Source organism: Cervus elaphus, chromosome 5, assembly GCF_910594005.1.
Source record: "Cervus elaphus chromosome 5, mCerEla1.1, whole genome shotgun sequence".
Classification (NCBI taxonomy): domain Eukaryota; kingdom Metazoa; phylum Chordata; class Mammalia; order Artiodactyla; family Cervidae; genus Cervus; species Cervus elaphus.
This window is the reverse complement of record NC_057819.1, coordinates 133,336,519-133,355,527: the sequence shown is the minus strand read 5'-3', so window position 1 is coordinate 133,355,527 and position 19,009 is coordinate 133,336,519. Positions and strand designations below refer to the sequence as shown.

The following is a 19,009-nucleotide window of genomic DNA, read 5'->3' as shown; positions in this document are numbered from 1 at the left end:
GTTCTTAGAGCCCCTATGAGGTGGCATCCAGGACTGGGACCTGGGCAGCCCAGCCTCTGACCTCACACCTCACCCCCCTGACGTGCTGGGGCGCCCCCACCCGGCACGCCTGGGTCCTGTGCCCACCTCGGACGACTGAGCGCTAGCTGGTTTCCACAGAAAATTCATCATATTAAAACTGCAACAAAGAAAACTGGGTGTTGGGCAAGCAAACCCAACAGACGTTCATGGGAGGATCACTTCAGAAATGCGGGTTTTCCTCTCTCTCCCCCTCCGCTTCTCTGGTTGTCTGCAATCCTCCACAGACGGTATCTGGTGGGTCAGAGCCTAAGCTCCTTCAGTGGCTTTTGATAACAGTACGCCAAGGAGTCTTTCAACAAGAGTGCGTATTTACATTCCGTTTGCCCAGAATGAACTAATTTCACCACACCTTTGTTTGTGTTGGATACTGTGAAGTTTTTTAAACCTAGACGATTCTACTTTTCCTAGGTTCTGTATTTGTATAGTTTCCGTTCTCTTCTTGGACCAGAAAATCCAAGTAAGAAGGTGCTAACAGGAGCCTCTCAACCCAGGCGAACCACTGGGCCCGCGGGGAAGAGAAGGAAGATGTGTCTGTCGGCCCCGCAGACCCAGGGCGCCGGGGGGCCGAACCCGGAGGGACACAGGGTCCAGCGGCCAGGCCGGGCTTCAGGCTCAAGTTACTTCAAGGGTGAGACCGCTTTAAATAAACAAAAGTTAAGTATTTGTGTGAGGGCACGGCCGCCAGATCACGTCGATAAACCACCTACGGCCGCGCTGTGAGAAACGGGGCCCTGTCGCGTTCCCGCAGCTCCACATTTAATATCTTGATGAGGGCAATTCCCGACTCTGCCTGCAGCGCCGCCAGGCGCGCACAGGTGCCAAAGTTCAGGGAAAGGCCCCAACGCACAACCCGGCGCCGCGTTCGCTTCCAGCCGCCTGCCGCGCCCGGACCACAGAGACGCGGGTACCGCCCCAGCCCTAGAGAGGAAGGGCAGGCTCCGCCGGCAGGCTTCCGGCAGCGGGCACTTCCGGCGGCGGGCACTTCCGGCTCGGCCCCTCCCTGCGACCGCCGAAGCTTGGGCGTGGCGCGCTAGGGAGGGAGTGTGGGTGGGACCCCCAACTCCCGGGGCCCTTCTCGAGGGCCTGGCTCGGGGTCGGCCCCTCGACCCCCAGCGCTGTGGACTTGTCTCCTCGTTTCAATCCCTCGAGGCGACTGGTTCGTGGACAAGAAGGGTGAAAACCGGACCTAAAAGGACGCAAGCTAGGGCTCGTCGTGCCGTGTCAGACCGGCCGCGCGTGTAAAACGCATATAACTGACACACGCGTGCAGGTGTGGGGAGAAGGCCCTGCCGGCGCCCCGGAAAGGGCCCCCGGCGCGGGCCGCGCTCTCAGAACCGAGCCCCTGCCCGGAAGTGGGCCTGGCCGGGAGACCCGTTCGGAACCCGGCTGCTTCCTCCGAATAGCGGCTGGCCGCCGGCACCGCTGAGTGCCCTCAGAGCCCTCAGCTGTGAGCAGCGTGGGAGTGGCCATCCTGGCCTCCCGTGTGTGGTCTCCTGCAGTGTATCGTTCCTGCCCTCCTGTGAGACCCTGTCATCCTGTGACCCTGACCTACTGTGTGACCCTGTCCTGTGTGTGACCCAGGCCTCCTGTGAGACCCTGGCCTCCTGTATGCGATCCTGTCCTCCTGTGACCCTGACCTACTGTGAGACCCTGTCCTGTGTGTGACCCTGGCCTCCTGTATGCGATCCTGTCCTCCTGTGAGACCCTGTCCTACTGTGAGACCCTGTCCTGTGTGTGACCCTGGCCTCCTGTGAGACCCTCGCCTCCTGTATGCGATCCTGTCCTCCTTTGAGACCCTGTCCTACTGTGTGACCCTGACCTACTGTGTGACCCTGTCCTGTGTGTGACCCTGGCCTCCTGTGAGACCCTGGCCTCCTGTATGCGATCCTGTCCTCCTGTGACCCTGACCTACTGTGAGACCCTGTCCTGTGTGTGACCCTGGCCTCCTGTGAGACCCTGGCCTCCTGTATGCGATCCTGTCCTCCTTTGAGACCCTGTCCTGTGTGTGACCCTGGCCTGCTGAGTGTGACTACTGTGGCATGCATTCTTCAGTGAACCAGATGTACCTTCTTTGACACTGTAAGATTGCATTGGGGAGTATTTCACATAAAGAAGCTTTCACACAGTGTGCTCCTGAGGAGACAATAAAAGACGGACAAGTAAGTTTGGGATCTGAACTCCAGTCTCTTAACCACAGTTACTGATAGAATGTTAAACTGTTCGGAGAAGCTCTGCAATAATGGAGCTCACCTGACTTTGTTTAGCCTGGTGGTTTTCAAGCATTTGACCTCAGAGACTTTTGGGTATCACCCTGTTAACAGCCAGCCCTCTCCCCACCAGCAACTGCGGTTTTTTCCCAGAACACACTTTTGGGAGACGCTGACATAAATCATTCACCTGAGCACAGACCTGTGCAAGAGCCACTCTCACTTCTCAAACGACATTTCGGAACTCCTGTGTTGAAAATCATCTGACTGGATTTCCGTAAGGATGGTTTCAGTTTTACAGATGTTTGAGAAATCAGTCCATAAATTATGAAGTATTACAAGCCATTAACATTTGGAAAAGGAAGTGAACCTTCCTTGCCCTTCCTCCTACAAATATCATGAATAGATAGGGTCTCAATATCATTGAGCCAGTGTTATCAATGTATTATTTATAAAACATAGAAACAATTACATGGAAAAAATACAAATTGTTCCAAGTGGAAATTCAATAATTCAGGGCTTCTTAATGACAAACCTAGGAAATTTGTTCAAGGACCTACTTTAGTAAAACATGATTAACATTTCCTCCGATAAATAGGTTGCTAAGAAACACTCAAGAATGTTGTATGTGTGCATGAAGTAACAGTCACTGGAAACTTGCCCTAACATTATAGAATAAAATTCAGTACAAGGAACATCTTCAGCTTTATTCACGATGACGTAGTTACTGAAGTAACAACAGAATCTCTTAATGAGGCAGTTTTGGCCCAAACCTCTATCAAGGGGAGCTTTGAAGTGACTTACTATTAATAGTATGTTACTAAACTTGCAGTTTCAAGGAAAACCTGTCAAAGGACAGTAACAAGACATTAGAGTGTCCTTGTCCCAGTGTCTGCTCCTCCATCCTGTAGGGCCAGAAACCTACACAATTCCCACAGAGGCAACCGGGCTCCAGAGGATGCACCGATGCCAACCAAACTCTAAAGGAACCACTTAAATGGTTCCCTCTAAAAAAGTTCTAGTCAGTGACTTCCCAGGTGGTCCAGTGGCTAAGACTGCATTCCCAGTGCAGGGGCCTGGGTTCCATTCCTGGTCAGAGAGCTAGATCCCACATGCCTCCACTAAAGAGTTCCTATGCACAGTTAGAGAATTCTGCATGCCACAACTAAGACCTGGAAATAAAAATTAAATGTAAAAGTTATCAATCCGAAGTTAAAAAAAATTTATATATATATGACTGACGCCTAGGATCTCAGAGCGATCTTGATCTCCTTTTCTTAAGCAGAAACTATCCACCAACAACAGAAGACCTACCTAGACTTTAAAGCTCGCCACAGAGGCTGTTGCTGTGGCCTTTCTCCGGGCCCCCCATCATCTTTGTGCTCTGTGTGCATCCCTCCTGAAGACCCCTTCCGCAACACACAGACAGGTAGACACACAGAGATGACCAGACCGCACTCCCAGCTGTAGCAGGTCATCACTGGCCTGTCTGATCCCTCGGGAAGGCCTGGCTCTACAGCTCTCAGATTCTGGCTCACTGAGGTGTGACCGCAAATGTTTCAAGGAATCCAGACAGTCACCAAAAGTATCAGAAGGGATGGCATCAACATCCCGCCCACCGCCCACTGCTCACAGTGCTTCTCACAGCAGGTGGCTGGCACTCTCCACGGAGATCTCAGCCAGGGGGAGCTCCCACCAACCTGAGAGGGCTCCCTGCAGATAAGATGCGTCACCTGGGTCTTCATTCTGCCTCTCCTGGGCCCAGCAGAGCCGATGCAGCATCCTTCCCTCTCACATACAAGGCGCCCCCCTCCACGGTCCTCCCCGACTCCTGGAGTAGACTCTGAATCCCCTTCCCACCAGACACTGTATTATGTTCCTACCGTTGTAGAGAGACTGCTGTATCACACCGACAGTTCTTCCAGTGTTGGTCCTCACTCTCCTCGGTCTCCTTACCTGTAAAACGGGGGCAGTAGTCAAACCTATCTTTATAGGGTCCTTTGGGCAGTCTGATGCGCGGAAGTGGCCGTAGGGGCTGGGTGCCCGATCCAGGGAAAGAATGAGCGCAATGTCAGGTGCATTCCTGTGCAGGTTCCCCCCGTGGGTCACTGGGGTCACTGGAAGCTTCTCGGAGCAAGCGTGGCATGTAGACACCCTCAGGACAGTCGGGCCCGCGTAGTCCAACATGGACCAAGAGGCGACGTGGAAGCTTAGATAATGCGGTTACTAAGACCACAAGGGACGCCCCCCCACCCCACTAGGGCCGCCCCCAGCCCTGCCCACGTCCCCGCCGGCACTTCCCCGAGGTGGTCCCCGCGCTCCTCCCGGCCCCGGGGGATGACACCGCGCTCACCTTCCGCAGAAACGCCATCCTCGGCCTGTACTGCTGGTCTTGGTGTCGGATGGTCATCCTGGCCCCTGGGACTCAGAACCGGGACGCACGGGACGGAAGGGGAAGCCCCCGGAGAGCGCGCCCACCGCCCGGAGCCCGGGCGGAGCGAGACTATCCGCCGCGCCCCCGGCCCGCACCCAAGGGAGCCCCGAATCCGCGCCGGCCAATCAGCGCGCCGCGCCCGCCCGGGCGAGCGCTGCGCTGGCGCCCACCTGGCGCCAGGGGGCGGTGGCGGGCCGGCGGGCCGGGGGCGTCGCAGGTGAGCCGCGCCCCGGGCGCCCGCGTGCTCTGTGGTCCAGGGCCAGCTAGGACCCAGCACCAAGGCCCGGGGGCGTGAACAGTGCGCCCCGGGACTTGGATCCCTGGCTGGGCTGCCACCAGCTCCCTGCATGGGCCTTGGCAAGCTGCTTGAACTTTCTGAGCGTCTGTCTCCTCATCTCGCTGGAGAAAAGTGAGTGGATGGAAAGTGACACCTGTGTGTCGGGCGCTGGGAGGACAGAATGAATAATCCGGTGAACCGGCAGTGGAGTGCGGTTAGCGGGGAGGAATGCAGCTCCCTGCCAGGTGGACTGGCTCTGAACCCCAGAACTCGAGTGCGATCTCAAGCCAGTTACGTAACCTTTCTCTGCTTCATTCTCCCCGTCTCAGCGGTGACATTGCTGCTCCCTCCTTGTGAGTTTTTCTTTGGGAGGGGAGTTTTGGTTTTGGTTTTAGGATACCTGAGCTAATACATGTGAAAAGCATTTAGCAAACATATGTGGAATCTAAAAGAGTGATACTAATAAACTGATTTACTGAACAGAGACAGACTCATAGACACAGAAAACAAACATGTTACCAAAAGGGGAAGGGGGGAGGGATAAAATTAGGAATGTGAAATTAACATACACTCTGTGTGTGTGTGTGTGTGTGTGTGTGTGTGCGCGCGCGCGGGAAAACGAGCGCTGTGTCCAACTCTTTGCGACCCCATGGACTGTCGCCCCCCGCCCACCCAGGCTCCTTTGTCCATGGGATTCTTCAGGCAAGAATACTGCAGTGGGTTGCCATTTTCTCCCCCAGGGGATCGTCCCGGATCAGGGATCAAACCTGCATCTTCTGCGCTGCTGGTGAATTCTTTACTGCTGAGCCACCAGGAAGCCCACACTCATTGTTCAGTCACTAAGTCATGTCCACCTCTTTGTGACCCCATGGACCACGGCACACCAGGCTGCTCTGTCCTCTGCTGTCTCCCAGAGTTTGCTCAAATTCATGTCCTTTGAGTCAGTGATGCTATCCAACCATCTCATCTTCTGCCCCCTTCTCCTGCCCTCAATCTTTCCCAGCATCAAGGTCTGTTCCAATGAGTCAGCTCTTAACATCAGGTGACTAAAGTATTGGCGCTTCAGCTTTGGCATCAATCCTTCCAGTGCATATTCAGGGTTGATTTCCTTTAGGATGGACTGGTTTGAGCTCCTTGCAGTCCAAGGGACTCTCATGAGTCTTCTCCAACACTATATTTACTATATATAAATAAAATAGATGATCAAAGGCATCAATTCTTTGGCACTCAAACTTTTCTATGGCCCAACTCTCACATCCATACATGACTCCTAGAAAAACCACAGCTTTGATTAGATGGACCTTTGTTGGCAAAGTAATGACTCTGTTTTTAATACACTGTCTTGGTTTGTCATAGCTTTTCTTCCAAGGAGCAAGCATCTCTTAATTTCATGGCTGCAGTCACCAGCCACAGTGACTTTGGAGCCCAAGAAAATTAAATCTGATACTGTTTCCATTGTTTTGCGATCTATTTGCCATGAAGTGATGGAACCAGATGCCATGATCTTCATTTTTTGAATGCTGAGTTTTAAGCCAGATTTTTCACTCTCCTCTTTCACCTACGTCAAGAGGCTCTTTAGTTCCTCTTCACTTTCTGCCATAAGGGTGGTGTCATATGCATATCTGAGGTTGTTGATATTTCCCCTGGCAATCTTAATTCCAGCTTCTGCTTCATCCAGCCCAGCATTTCACGTGATGTACTCTGCATAGAAGTTAAATAAGCAGAGTGACAACATACAACCTTGACGTACTCCTTTCCCAATTTTGAACCAGCCCATCCTTCCATGTACGGTTCTAACTGTTGCTTCTGGACCTGCAAACTGGTTTCTCAGGAGGCAGGTCAGGTGGTCTGGTACTCCCATCTCTTCAAGAATTTCCCACAGTTTGCTCTGATCCACACAAAGGCTTTGGCATAGTCAATGAAGCAGAAAGAGATGTTTTCCTGGAATTCCCTTGCTGTTTCTATGATCCAGTTGGCAATTTGATCTCTGGTTCTGCCTTTTCTAAATCCAGGTTGTTTATCTGGAAGTTCTCAGTTCATGTACTGTTGAAGCCTAGCTTGAAGAATTTTTGAGCATTACTTTGCTAGGATGTGAAATGAGCACAATTTTGCAATAGTTTGAATTCTTTGGCATTGCCTTTCTTTGGGATTGGAATGAAAACTGACCTTTTTCAGTCCTGTGGCCACTGCTGAGTTCTCCAAGTTTGCTGGCGTATTGTGTACAACACTTCAACAACATCATCTTTTAGGATTTGAAATAGCTCAGCTGGAATTCCATCACCTCCACTAGCTTTGTTTGTAGTAATGCTTCCTAAGGCCCACCTGACTTCACACTCCAGGATGTCTGGCTCTAGGTGAGTGACCACACCATCGTGGTTATCCCAGGTCACTACTATATATAAATAAAATAGATGATCAACAAGGACCTACTGTATATAGCACAGAATATTAATGAGGGCTTTCCAGGTGGTGCAAGAGCAAAAAATCTGCCTGCCAATGCAGGAGACGCAAAAGACTCAAGTTTGATCCCTGGGTCAGGAAGATCCCTGGAGCAGGAAAGGGCAACCCATTCCAATATTGTTGCCTGAAAAACTCCTTGGACAGAGGAGCCTGGCTGGCTACAGTTCATGGGGTTGCAAAGAGAGGCTGTACTCAATAATCTATAATAACCCAAATGGGAAATAATCTGAAAAAGAATGGAGATATATATTTATATGTAGAACTGAATCACTTCGCTGCATACCTGAAACTAACACAGCACTGTAAATCAACTATGCTCCAACATAAAATTTTAAAATGTTTTAAAGACACTTAGAGTGCTCGCTTCGGCGGCACATATACTAGGATTGGAGAAGATTAGCATGGCCCCTGCGCAAGGATGACACGCAAATTCGTGAAGCGTTCCATATTTATTAAAAAAAAATAATAAAAAAATAAAGACACTTAGAACCGTGACTGACAAGTGGTGAATGTCGGATAAACCACAGTTCTCATGTGCTTTGGGGGACTGTTAAAAATTACCATCGCTGGTGGCTCCATTACACCTGTCGTCTGAGTCCTGTGTCTTTCCAGAATAATGTGAGAACTCTTGGAGTAGTCAGAGGAGGTGAGAGAATAGGATCAGAAGTCAGATTATGTGGGATCACATCTCCACACTGCTACTTACTAACCAGCGAACGGTGTGACTCTGGGCAAGTTACTTAACCCCTCTGTGAAATGGGAAGGGCACAATGACTGCCTACGTGATAGGACGCAAATCAATAGATGCCAGTTGTGACTATTATTAATATCAGTGTCATTACTGATAGTATAATAGAAAGAGCACAAAATGAGTGAAAACAGTCTCATCTTGACAGCAACTTCTCTCCCCCGTCCTCAATTTCTTCATCTGTAAAGGGGTGACTTGAGCTCCCAGTCTCCGGCAGGGCGAGCCCTCCCAGGTCTGGCACCAGCGTTCTGTGAAAAATGGGACCTGCCTAAAGCTGGGCAGCCGAGGGCAGCTGGTGACGCCGTGGCAGAGAGGAGACGTGGGCAGCTGCTGTCAGAGGCGCAGTCAACAACCCGGTCTCCAGATAATCAGGTTCCCATCCCAGCGGAAGAGCTGAGTTCCTGCCAAGCTGCTCTGACATCGCAGCTCTGGGCTGAAGTGCTAGAATAGCCCAGCTCCAAGGGCTGGTTGACTCATCGGGAAATGACTTGGCCGAAAGCCAGCAGATGTGACGTCAGCCCAACCAGGCTGCCGGGAAAGCCCCGCTTCAGCCGGGCTCCCAGACTCACGGGGATGGGGAGAGCAGAATGATCTCAGAATCCCATAACTGGCGAACCTGTCTCCCCACTCTTTTGTTTGTTGACTTGGGCTTTCTGGTTTCTCGGTTAGGTTAGATGGTGACTTGTCTATTATGAGAGTGTGTGTGTGTGTAGTTTCCTTGAGAATCAGATTTTATTGAAAAGATAGAACGTTAAGATCATCTGGTCACTGGATATTTCTGCTGTTTAAATTACTTAACATCTGTGAGGGGCTCTGTCAACTAGGAGAGGACTTTAGGTGTGTAGAGTGACCGCCTGAGTCACTTTCTGTCGCCTGTTATCCTGGAGAGGTTCGTGCTGTCCTCTGGCACTTCTTTAAGGTGACTTTGCTCAGATGATAAATCGAATGGCCACCCTCATCACCCCACAGTTTACTACTCCAACAAGGATCTCATCAAGCATCCTCATTTCCCAGATGAAGGGGATGAGGTAGGGTGCGAAGAAGGAACGTAATCAGGACTCAGGACACCTGGATGCTGATTCCAAATCTACCACTGACCCACTGGGGACGTCACACAAGACTCATCACCTCAGGGAATCCCAGTCCCCGGTCAGAGTTGTTCAGCGTTCCCCAGAGTCTGCTCTTCAACCTTCTCAAACTTTAATGTACAGAGCAGTCCCCCAGGGATCTTGTAAAAATGCAGATTCTGACTCAACAAGTTGGGGTGAGACTGTGTGCTAACCACTAGACCAGCAGGGAACTCCTTCCTTGTCTTGATTTCTAATTTATAGTTTACCATTTTATATTAAGGCTTCCCTGGTGGCTCAGATGGTAAAAAAAAAAAAAAAAAAAAAAAAAAATCCGCCTGCAATGCAGGAGATCTGGATTGGATTGCTGGTTTGGGAGGATCCCCTGGAGGAGGGCATGGCAACCCACTCCAGTATTCTTGCCTGGAGAATCCCCATGGACAGAGGAGCCTGGCAGGCTACAGTCCAGGGGGTCGAAAAGAGTCAGACACAAGTGAGCGACTAAGCACACACACACATTTTATATTAAGCATCTCCTGTATGCCTCACTCACCCAACTGTGAAAAGGGGCATAAAGTGAAAGTGAAAGTAGCTCAGTCGTGTCTGACTCTTTGCAACTGACCCCATGAACTGTAGCCTGCCAGGTTCCTCTGTCCATGGAATTCTCCAGGCCAGAACACTGGGGTGGGTAGCCTGTCCCTTTTCCGGGGGATCTTCCCGACCCAGAGATCAAACCCAGGTCTCCACACTGCGGGAGGACTGTTTACCATCTGAGCCGCCAGGGAAGCCCGGAAAGAGGCATGGTATAAATGAATCAAGAGTGGATGAGCACTAGATTAAGTGGACTCGCGTCCAGATGACCACATTCCCGGCTCCTCCTCAGTCCCCACCTGTATGTCACAGGACTCACCTAATGGCATCCTACTAAAAATCACAATGACCTGGCTGACGACACTGACAACATAATGTTTACATTTTCAAAGATGCCAAATAAACTAATGGCCAATACATTACGAAATAACATTTGCCTCCAAAAATTCTTACCAGTCTGAGCTTCCACCGGTGTGCTTTCAAATGCCCACATTGAATCAGCATCTCCGGGCAAATCTACAGTGTGCGGGTTTCCAGCGGTTACCAGAAGTCATTACAGGAACAAGTCATGTGAATTTCTTTTCGAAAAAAATTTGATTTGACCCCAAACTACTGTCAAGATAGTGTCTATTCTGTCTAACAAACACCACAAAAGAAATTTCCTTCCAAGTTTAGTTCCCTGAAGACAGAAATCACAATGTATCCTTTTCTGTGATTAAAAAGAGATGTGCACCCAGCCATTTCCCACCCTGAGCCGCAGGACAAATCTGGCATCAGGCTCTCTTGCAGGAACTGGAATGAATGTTCAATTTTTAGCTTTTTTCCTCCAATCTGTCTTCCTATTTGAATTCATGTACGATTGGTTTCATTCTCTGGGTTTTGGTCTTTTGGTCAGCCACAACTCCTTTTTGGAATGACTTGGGATAGAAATAAACTGTATTTGAGTAGCGAATGGGAGTTGACTTGATGAATTGGGCGCGGTGTGTGGAGAAAGGAAAAACTGTGCAGTCAAGATGGTCTTCAAGATAAGTGACTATATCCGTCCAATTGTTTGTTGAACCTACATCGTTTTATTTTAGTCCAAGATGCATGAGAGAAGGAGAACAGTGTGGTGAAAATACATTGCAGTTTGATGAAAACTTGCTTTCCTTGCAAGACAATTGATTAGATCACGCCTGTCTATCTAAACCGATCAGCTCAGCTCAGAAGTAACAGGACGTCTTGTTTCTCAACCCGAGCTGCACCTCCATGGCTTCCAGGTGAGGTGGGTGAGTGAGTGGGTCAGGGATGGATGAAGCAGGTAGGAACGTAGGAATGTGGCTGGCTGCCAGGACTTCAGGAATTCCACGTAGGATGATCGGAGCCAAGCGAGACCTCCTAGTCGCCTCCAGGATGCCCCTCTATAATAAGGAATGATTCCCCTCCGTCTTCTCCATCCTAAGGAGAAGAGTTCTTGCAGTGAGTCTGGGGCACACACTTCCCAGAAACACCTGCTAGAAATTATCAAAGGCAAATAGGACCATGTTTTCCCATCCTCTGTTCCCCAGAAGACGTCATACTCTGCCTTCCTTCTATAGGAGTCAGGTGGACTCTGCTTGAGAAAATTGACATCTTTGATTTTACAAGTCTCCTTGTTCCCCTGTAAATGTATGCTCACTCCTGAAAATATAGAAATAGAAGCAAATTTTTGAACTTCACATCTAATTTAGGAAAAGAAGTTTGAGTGAGTTGAAGTGGAATGGAGGAGGGAAAGGGGTGGACTGGAGCCCCTGGATTTAATACAGGCAAGGCCCTTTTTTAAAGATTATTTTTTAATGTGGACGATATTTAAAGTCTTTATTGAGTGTGTTACAATATTACTTCTGCTTTATGTTTTGGCTTTTTTGGCCTTGAGGCCTATGGGATCCTAGCTCCCTGACCAGGGATCAAACCCACACCCCCTTTGTTGGAGGGCTAAGTCTTAACCACTGGACCTCCAGGGAAATCCCAGGTGTGTTTTAAAGACTTGGTCTTCATGTCACATGGATGCCCTCCCTACCCGCTCCGTGTTCAAGAGAGAACCTGAACACCGCAGGAGGCCTGGCCCAGAACTAGGAAGGGGCGGAGGAGATGAGATTCCAACTCAGCAGTCCAGGTCTGAAGTCCAGAGGAACCGCAGCGATTCCCAGGTGAAGCGCTTGTGGAATAAAGACGGGGAGGCACGAGAAGGCCGCTCCCACCCCGACTCAGCCCTCTGCTCCCACTGTCCTGGGGCGTGGGTGACTCATCCCGTGGGCAAGCCCTTCCCGCCCCCCAGCCTCCCCAGCCGGGCCTTCCCACAAGTAGCATCTCTCCAGCGCTGCCCGCCCTGAGAAGCCCTGCCCTGGGCCAGCCGGGAGATCCAGTCTCCTTCCGGCTTCCGCAGGCCCGCTGGACCCTCGGACCAAGCTCAGGTCTCCACCTTCACCCTTATCAGAGAGCAGCATTGTCTCCACGTCCTTTTAACTGTGATGCTCCTGAGTCAGGGGCTTTCCAAGGTTCCCGCCCTGCTTCCTTCCGGGTCTTCCTGGGAAGAGCCCCTCCGGAGGGCTCAGGAAGCTGACCGACGGCGGGAAGTGAAGACAGAAGACGCACCTGCAAGGGCCCGTTTTGAGGTCACCAGTTTCACTTTCTTTATTTAGACGGGGAACTTCGGTCACCCCTCCCCCGCTCCTCTCTGCCTCCGCCACCCCTGCCCTCCCCCCGCCCCCCTCTCTCCCCAGTAACGTGAGCAGCACCTTGACCTTGGGGACAGCAGTCCTATCCTCCTGCCTCCTCGCTCCTTGGGTAGGCAGCTTTTCTGGGACCAAAGCCAAGGCTGCCCTGCAGACACCAGGCGTTTTGTTTTTTTTTAATCCAAACTCGGAGAATTTATCTTCTGCAAGGACTGCCAGCATCCCTCCCGCAAAGACCTTCTGTGGCTCCCTAGTGCCTCCGGGGAGAAGACGGCGCCCCTCCCCTGACACCCCAAGGCCACGGGGATCTGAGCTCATTTTCCAGCCAGTGCTGCCCCTCACCCTCCCGAACCGCCCCCCCTCCTCGGTCAGTGCAGGGAGCGGCTTTGGTTCCTGTTGGACCTACGGCCGGCTCTGGCCTCTCCCCTGCCAGTCTGACCGCGGCGGCCCCGAAGCCCCCAGAGCGCTTCCTTCCTCCTCCGCGCTGGCCCGCGCCGGCGTGTGACACACAGCTGCCAGGGGCCCGGGTCCCCGCTGCACTGTGGGCGTCCCCAGGGGAGAGCGGGGACCTGGACAACTTCCTGTCACCCCCCCTTCCGGCCCCTGCATCGCGCACTCTGCACCCCCATGGGACCCCCTTTCTAAACGAACTGCCCTCTGCCCCCAAGAACTCCAAGCAGCAGCCCCCGCAGGGCCTCCCCCTGCGCACCCCCATCCCCACCCCCACGCCCAGGCTGGAAGCCCCGCTCCCCTGGGGCTCCCCCCCTCCGCCGCTCCGCTTCCTCCCACTGCCAGGCGTCTCCCCCACGGGCAGTCTCTCGTCCTCGTCGTCGTCGTGGGTGCCTTCAGAGCCCCCGGAGCTGTGCCACGCTTCCCAGCTTCACAGGCCCCCGGGGACCCTGCTGCCCCCGCGTCAGCCGCACCGGGACCCTGTCCTCACCCAGCGACGCGCGCCCTTCAGAGTCTGGAGTCCGGCTCCGGGCCCTGCGAGCCGGCTTCGCCCCTCCGGCTCCTCCCCAGCCCCCCATGACACCCCTCCGACTCCTCCCCCGGCCCCCCAACGCCCCTCCGGCCCTCCCCCAACCCCTGACGCCCCTCTGACTCCTCCCCCGCCCCCTTGACGCCCCTCCTGCCCTGCCCTTCCCCTCGGGTCCTCGGGCCCCCAGGGGCAGCGCTTCCCGCCCGGTTCGCTGGACTCCAGGTCAGCCGGCAAATACTTCTCGAGGGCCTCCTGGCCCCCGGTGCTCAGCCTCGCCCTTCGGTCCCCCGGGCGAGGGGAGGTGCCCGGTGCAAGAGAATGAGAGACCCGGGAGGAAAACCCGGCTGTGGAAGCCGGTCAGCGGGACCCCAGGTCACCGTCTGATCTGGGTCCTCAAGCTCCTCATCGCCCGTGACCTTGGCGGGGCCCCGCGGCTCGACCACACCCCTGGGCAGACCTCACCCCTCTGATTCTCTGTAGGAAGCGTGGCACCCTTGACCTCTAACCCCATCCCTGCCCTGACCCGTCCTCACCGACTCCTGCCAGGGCTGTCCTGCTGGAGGCCTCCGCCTCCCCGTGGGCGCGCCCCTCTGCTTGCTTCCGTCACCACCTTGGCCCCGCTCCACCCTGTCTGTCTCTGACTCTGACTCTGTCTCCTTCGCCCTTGGCTCGGGGACTTGGTAAGAATAGCCTGGTGAGGCCAGCTGTGTCCCCCCAAAAGATGGACCCAAGTCCTGACACCCCGCACACGTGAGAATGTGGCTTGATAGAGAAACAGGGTCTGTACAGACAAAATCCAATTAAAATGAGGTCAGCCAGACCCTATTCCAGTATGACTGGTGTCTTTACAAGAAGGGGAAATTTGGATGCAAGGAAGAAGACATGAAGACCCAGAGAAAGAAGTGGCCGTGGGAGCGGAACAGTGTGCCTGCAGGCACGGCGTGTCCAGGAGTGCGGCCACCACAGACGCCGAACAAGCAGAGGAGGCTCCCGGTCTCCAGCTGGCCAGCCCGGGGGTTCGGGCTTGTGGCCCCCAGGCCGCGGGGGGGCTGCGAGTCCCCCAGTGCTGGTGCTGTGTGACCGGAGTCCTGGGGTCTCGGACAGCTGGGAGGCCTCGCCCCTGTCGGCCCCGCAGGCAGAGGCTCCGGGGTCTCTGCTGGGCTCTTGTCTTCCCAAGGGTGACGCACGGCTCCCTGGAGAGAAGCCGGCTGGACTCCAGGGCCTGGGCTTTCCTTCCCCTTCTTTTGTCTTCCCAGAAGCCCCTGGAACAGACGTACAGCACCTCTCCCCATGCGGCCTGGCACCCCGCTTCCAGAGGCCGGCGGTTAACACTGACAGCCCTGAGCTCTGCCTTCCCAGGGGAAATGGGGCGTGGCCTCCTCCCAGCCCCGCCTCCCAGCCCCACACTTCCATCACCGCCCCCCCTTCCCCCTCCTGTCCTCGCTGGCCGTTAGCTCCTGGGGAGCAGGAGCCTGTGGCATTCACCCTTACAGTCTGCTCCCGCCCCTCCCCACACGTTCGGGAAGTCCGGGAAGGCACTCCTGTAAAGAGATGGTGGAGCAGGCGGGTCCCCGTCGGAGGGCCCCTAAAGGACACGCAGAACCTTGCTCAGGCCAGGCTCCCTGCAGCGGCCCCGGGGAACCCAGGATCCAGTTTGTCAGGAGACACACCCCCTCTTTTCCCCAAGTTCTCCCCGCCTGGACCCCCAGGCCCCCAGGCAGCACTGGAGGGAGCGGGTGTTGAGGTGAGCAGTAACGCTGAGCTTTCCGGTAACCTGGCTGTCGGAGCGCCTCGGAGCCAGCGTCTGACAGGTAGACGGAAGGTGCTCCCCACGACGCCGGGCCATGGCAGGAGCGAAGGCCCCGGATGGAGCATCAGGGGACAGGAGCGGCTACAGGTCACACCCAGGCACGAGCTACGCAGGGCCCTTGTCTCTCTCGGTCACTCGATGAGACAGCGCCATGCCACGCAAGCAAGGCCAGGGGAGGTCAAGGCAAGACCAGGAAGTGGACTTTAATAGCTTCCTTATATCAGGGTAGGAAGTTCAAGTTGATAAGGAAGTTGGAATCAAGCGCCCCAGCTGGAAGAGGCGTCCGCCAAGGAAACGCTGGGGTAGGAGATAGTCTGTGTTGACACAGCGCTCCAGCCGGGTCTGCAGCTTCCACTGACTGCATCCTCGGGCTGCCTGACCTAGAAAGAAACCCAGATCTGGTGTCCAGCCAGCACCCGGGGGAAGTGCCCATGAGTCCAGAGCTGCTTGACATGCCCGGGGGTGAGGCCACTCTGCACACGCTGCCCTGACGATGGACCCGCCACGCACGACCGTCACTTAGGGTTGCCTTCGTGTCCTGCACGAAGCTACCTGCTCAGCTCCTCCAAGTCTACTCATCAAGACAGTTAAAAGAAAAAAAATGCTTGTGAGTCAGTGTGAGGTCCCCACGTGCCCTCCACGGGCAGTCGAATGAGTTGCAGCCCCCAGGGCACCCCGAGCTTCTGGGTGGGATGGCCGGGGTCAGGCATTTCCGGATTTCAATCAGCATCACCCCTTGAGTGAGACCTTGATGAGTGCCCCTGACGGCTCAGAGTTTCAGTCTACCCATCCGGGAAATGGGAACAGGGCTTGCCCGGCACAGAGCAAGAGCTCACTGACAATGAACTTCCAGCAGCATCATCTCGTTATTCTGCTGTCGTTATGGGCCTCCTGGTCTTTCCCCAGCCCAGAATGCTCACCTTCCCAGCCCCTCCTTCCCCTTCTTTTCTTTCAAAACAACTTGAATACCATCCACCTGATTCCCAAGGCCCCACCTGGGCTCCCAGGCTGGTGGACTTGCTTGAACACATCAGCTGTCCCTTCTCCCGACTTAGCACCCTGATAGCTGGTTGACCAGTTGGCCTCATCCACTGTGCCGTCCCTGTAATAGCCCTCCCCTCTGAGTCTATAACACAGGGTACAGTGCCCAGCCCACACAGACGCACCCCCACACGTCCAGACAGAGCAGTGCTGGGCTGGTATCACGGTCCATAGGTCGGTCCCTCCTTATATACCCGCCGCCACGGGCTGGCTTTTGACCTGGACGGTCTGCAGAAGGAGACCAGGGTCACAGTGACTCAGGCCGCTGGAGGATTAGAGGAGCCGGAGAAACGGGGAGGCCCGCTGGTGGGTGGGGCAGCTCTCCCTTCCAGCAGAGTCTTCCCCCTTCCAACCCAGCAAAGCCCGAAGTCCTGTTAAAAGCCGTGCCTTTCCCAGCGAAGGTATGAGGGGGATTGAAAAGCTAGCCAGGGAGCCAGGGAGCCGTTGGAGACGTGACTTTCCCTCCAACTTCTGATGTCTCCAGCCTGGACCCAGTACCTCCAGGACTTCCCTAGAATTAAGGAGTGTCCTTCACAATCTCAGAGACTCTGGGCAAAGTCTAGGGTCACTGTGTGATTCAGAGGGTGGAGCAGATGTCATAAATTACACATTTGTTTTAAAACACACAGGCGCACACACACACACCAGTCTCCTGGGCCTGTATTCAGTCCTTCCTCAGGAGAGGAGCTTTCTGACGGACAGAAGCACCCTGGCTGCTTAAGCCTTTCAGGGTCAGCCCAGTCTCCCAGACGGGCAGCCCCCACGCCTCCCAGCGCCTCTGCCTCTGTCCCTGCCCTCGCTAAAGAGCCAGCCTGGAGGGCTATAGTCCAAGGGGTTGCAGAAGAGTCTGACAGGACGTAGCCACTAAACAGTAACAAAACGCTTTGTATTTTTTTCAACCTTCATATTTATGTAACAAAATCATTAACCACTTTCAATCCCCAATGCATAGTGGCAAATGCTACATTATGTGACACCTCTGTGGGGCCAGGCAGGCACCCTGCCAGGTGCTTTACATGTTACTCTCAGCAGCCCAGGGACATGTGGGCAGAATTAGTTCTACTTTTCAGATAACAGAAATGAAGATCTGGTGTCTGCTGACTAAGGCTCCTTGCTCCCAACACAGGGGCCTGGGTTCCATCTCTGGTCAGGGAACCGGAGTCCACACGCCGTGACTAAGACCCAGGGCAGCCAAATAAATAAATACATAAAATTTTGTAAGAAAAAGAAATGGAGCTCAGAGAGTTTGTGTGTGTGTGTGTTTTTGCGGGATTCACATGGTAGATGCTGGGAAACATGGAGGGCAAGAGGAGAAGGGGGTGACAGAGGATGAGATGGTTGGATGGCATCACCCACACAGTGGACATGAGTTTGAGCAGACTCCAGGAGATGGTGAAGGACAGGGAAGCCTGGCGTGCTGCAGTCCACGGGGTCGCAGAGAGGTGGACACGACTCAGTGCCTGAACAAGGACAGCACGGTAGGCGCATGGGCAGCAGCTCGGCTTGGACCCCACTCGTGCCCGTCTCTCCCTGCTGCCCGCATCGACCCCAGCCTGACCCTGACAGGAGTGGGCAGCGGCTGAGAGGGGTGTGAGCTCAAGTTCTGGTTTCTGCGTCCCGCGGGCATCCGCAGCGTCCTGCCTGCCCCGCGGCGGCGGATCGCAGCGAGTGATGGCGCGTCCTCGTCGTCGCGGCAGGCACAGCCTCCGGCTAGCTCAGGTTTCCTGAGAGCCCCTCGCGAGTGGTGTCCGGCCACGCCAAGTTAGCGGAGCGTCCCGCAGGATCTGGACTCTGGTTCTGAGCGGTGGGGCGGAGCCACAAGGGTCTCTGGTCACCGCACACACGCCCCTCCAGGCCTGCAGGGCTGCAGATCCAGCTGGCAGCCGTCAGAAATGCAGGGAGACGCCTGGGAGCAGGCAGACGGTGACTACTCATTTAAATGACACACATTCAGTGAGTCTTTACCATATGACATGGGATTCCCAGGGGGCTCAGTGGTGAGGACTCTGCCTGCCAATGCAAGAGATGAAGGTCTGATCCCTGGGTCGGGAATAACCCCTGGAGAAGAAAATGGCAACCCCCTCCAGTATTCTTGCCTGGAGAAGCCCCATGGACAGAGGAGCCTGGTGGGTACAGTTCAGGGGTCACAGAGAGTCGGACGCGGCTGAGGTCAAGAACACAAGCTCACCCAGGTGCCGTGCTGGACGCCGAAGGCACCAGGGAGCAGGCTGTGGTCCTGGCCTCGGGGCCCGCATTCCGGGGCGGTGGGGGAGGGAGCGGAAGTTACTGTCCACTGTGACCGGTGCTCTGAGGGGCGCGGGGGGCCGGAGAATGCTAGGGCACCTCGGAGGCCGGGAACCTTGATCAGCCTGGGGGGCGGGGGACGGGGGGAGGGAGGAGGGGAGGGAAACAATGACAGTGTGGGGGGGTGGGGGATGGGGGTGGGGGGAGGCCCCGGAAGGAAAGCAGTGAGGCAGAGGGCCAGGGCTGGGAGATGCAGCAGGGAGAACCCCGGGTGCTCTCTACCACCCAGGGCCAATGAGAAACATGGCCAGCACTGGACGGGGGTGGCATGAAATTCACCAGAAGCAATGTCCCCCTAAGAAAACGCTTTTACCCCA

General features: G+C 54.6%; 1 protein-coding gene and 1 pseudogene across 3 annotated transcripts in view; one reads left to right on the top strand and one right to left on the bottom strand.

Moving 5' to 3' along the window:
* Nucleotides 1-10,529, bottom strand: part of RGS9 (regulator of G protein signaling 9) — a 70,518-nt gene extending 59,989 nt beyond the window's left edge. Inside the window, exons 1-2 of one of the 3 annotated variants that reach the window (XM_043905745.1) lie at nt 10,319-10,529; nt 4,172-4,244 (exon numbers count right to left, since the gene is read on the bottom strand). Coding sequence is in view for 1 of the 3 variants with exons in the window: in XM_043905739.1 (XP_043761674.1) it covers nt 4,642-4,698 (57 nt within the window). In the remaining 2 variants the exon portion in view is untranslated. Of the gene's footprint in view, nt 1-4,171; nt 4,245-4,641; nt 4,838-10,318 lie in introns of those variants that run through there. The other 2 variants (XM_043905744.1, XM_043905739.1) reach the window with 2 other exon arrangements.
* Nucleotides 7,816-7,912, top strand: LOC122695825 (annotated as a pseudogene).
* Nucleotides 10,530-19,009: the final 8,480 nt, after the last annotated feature.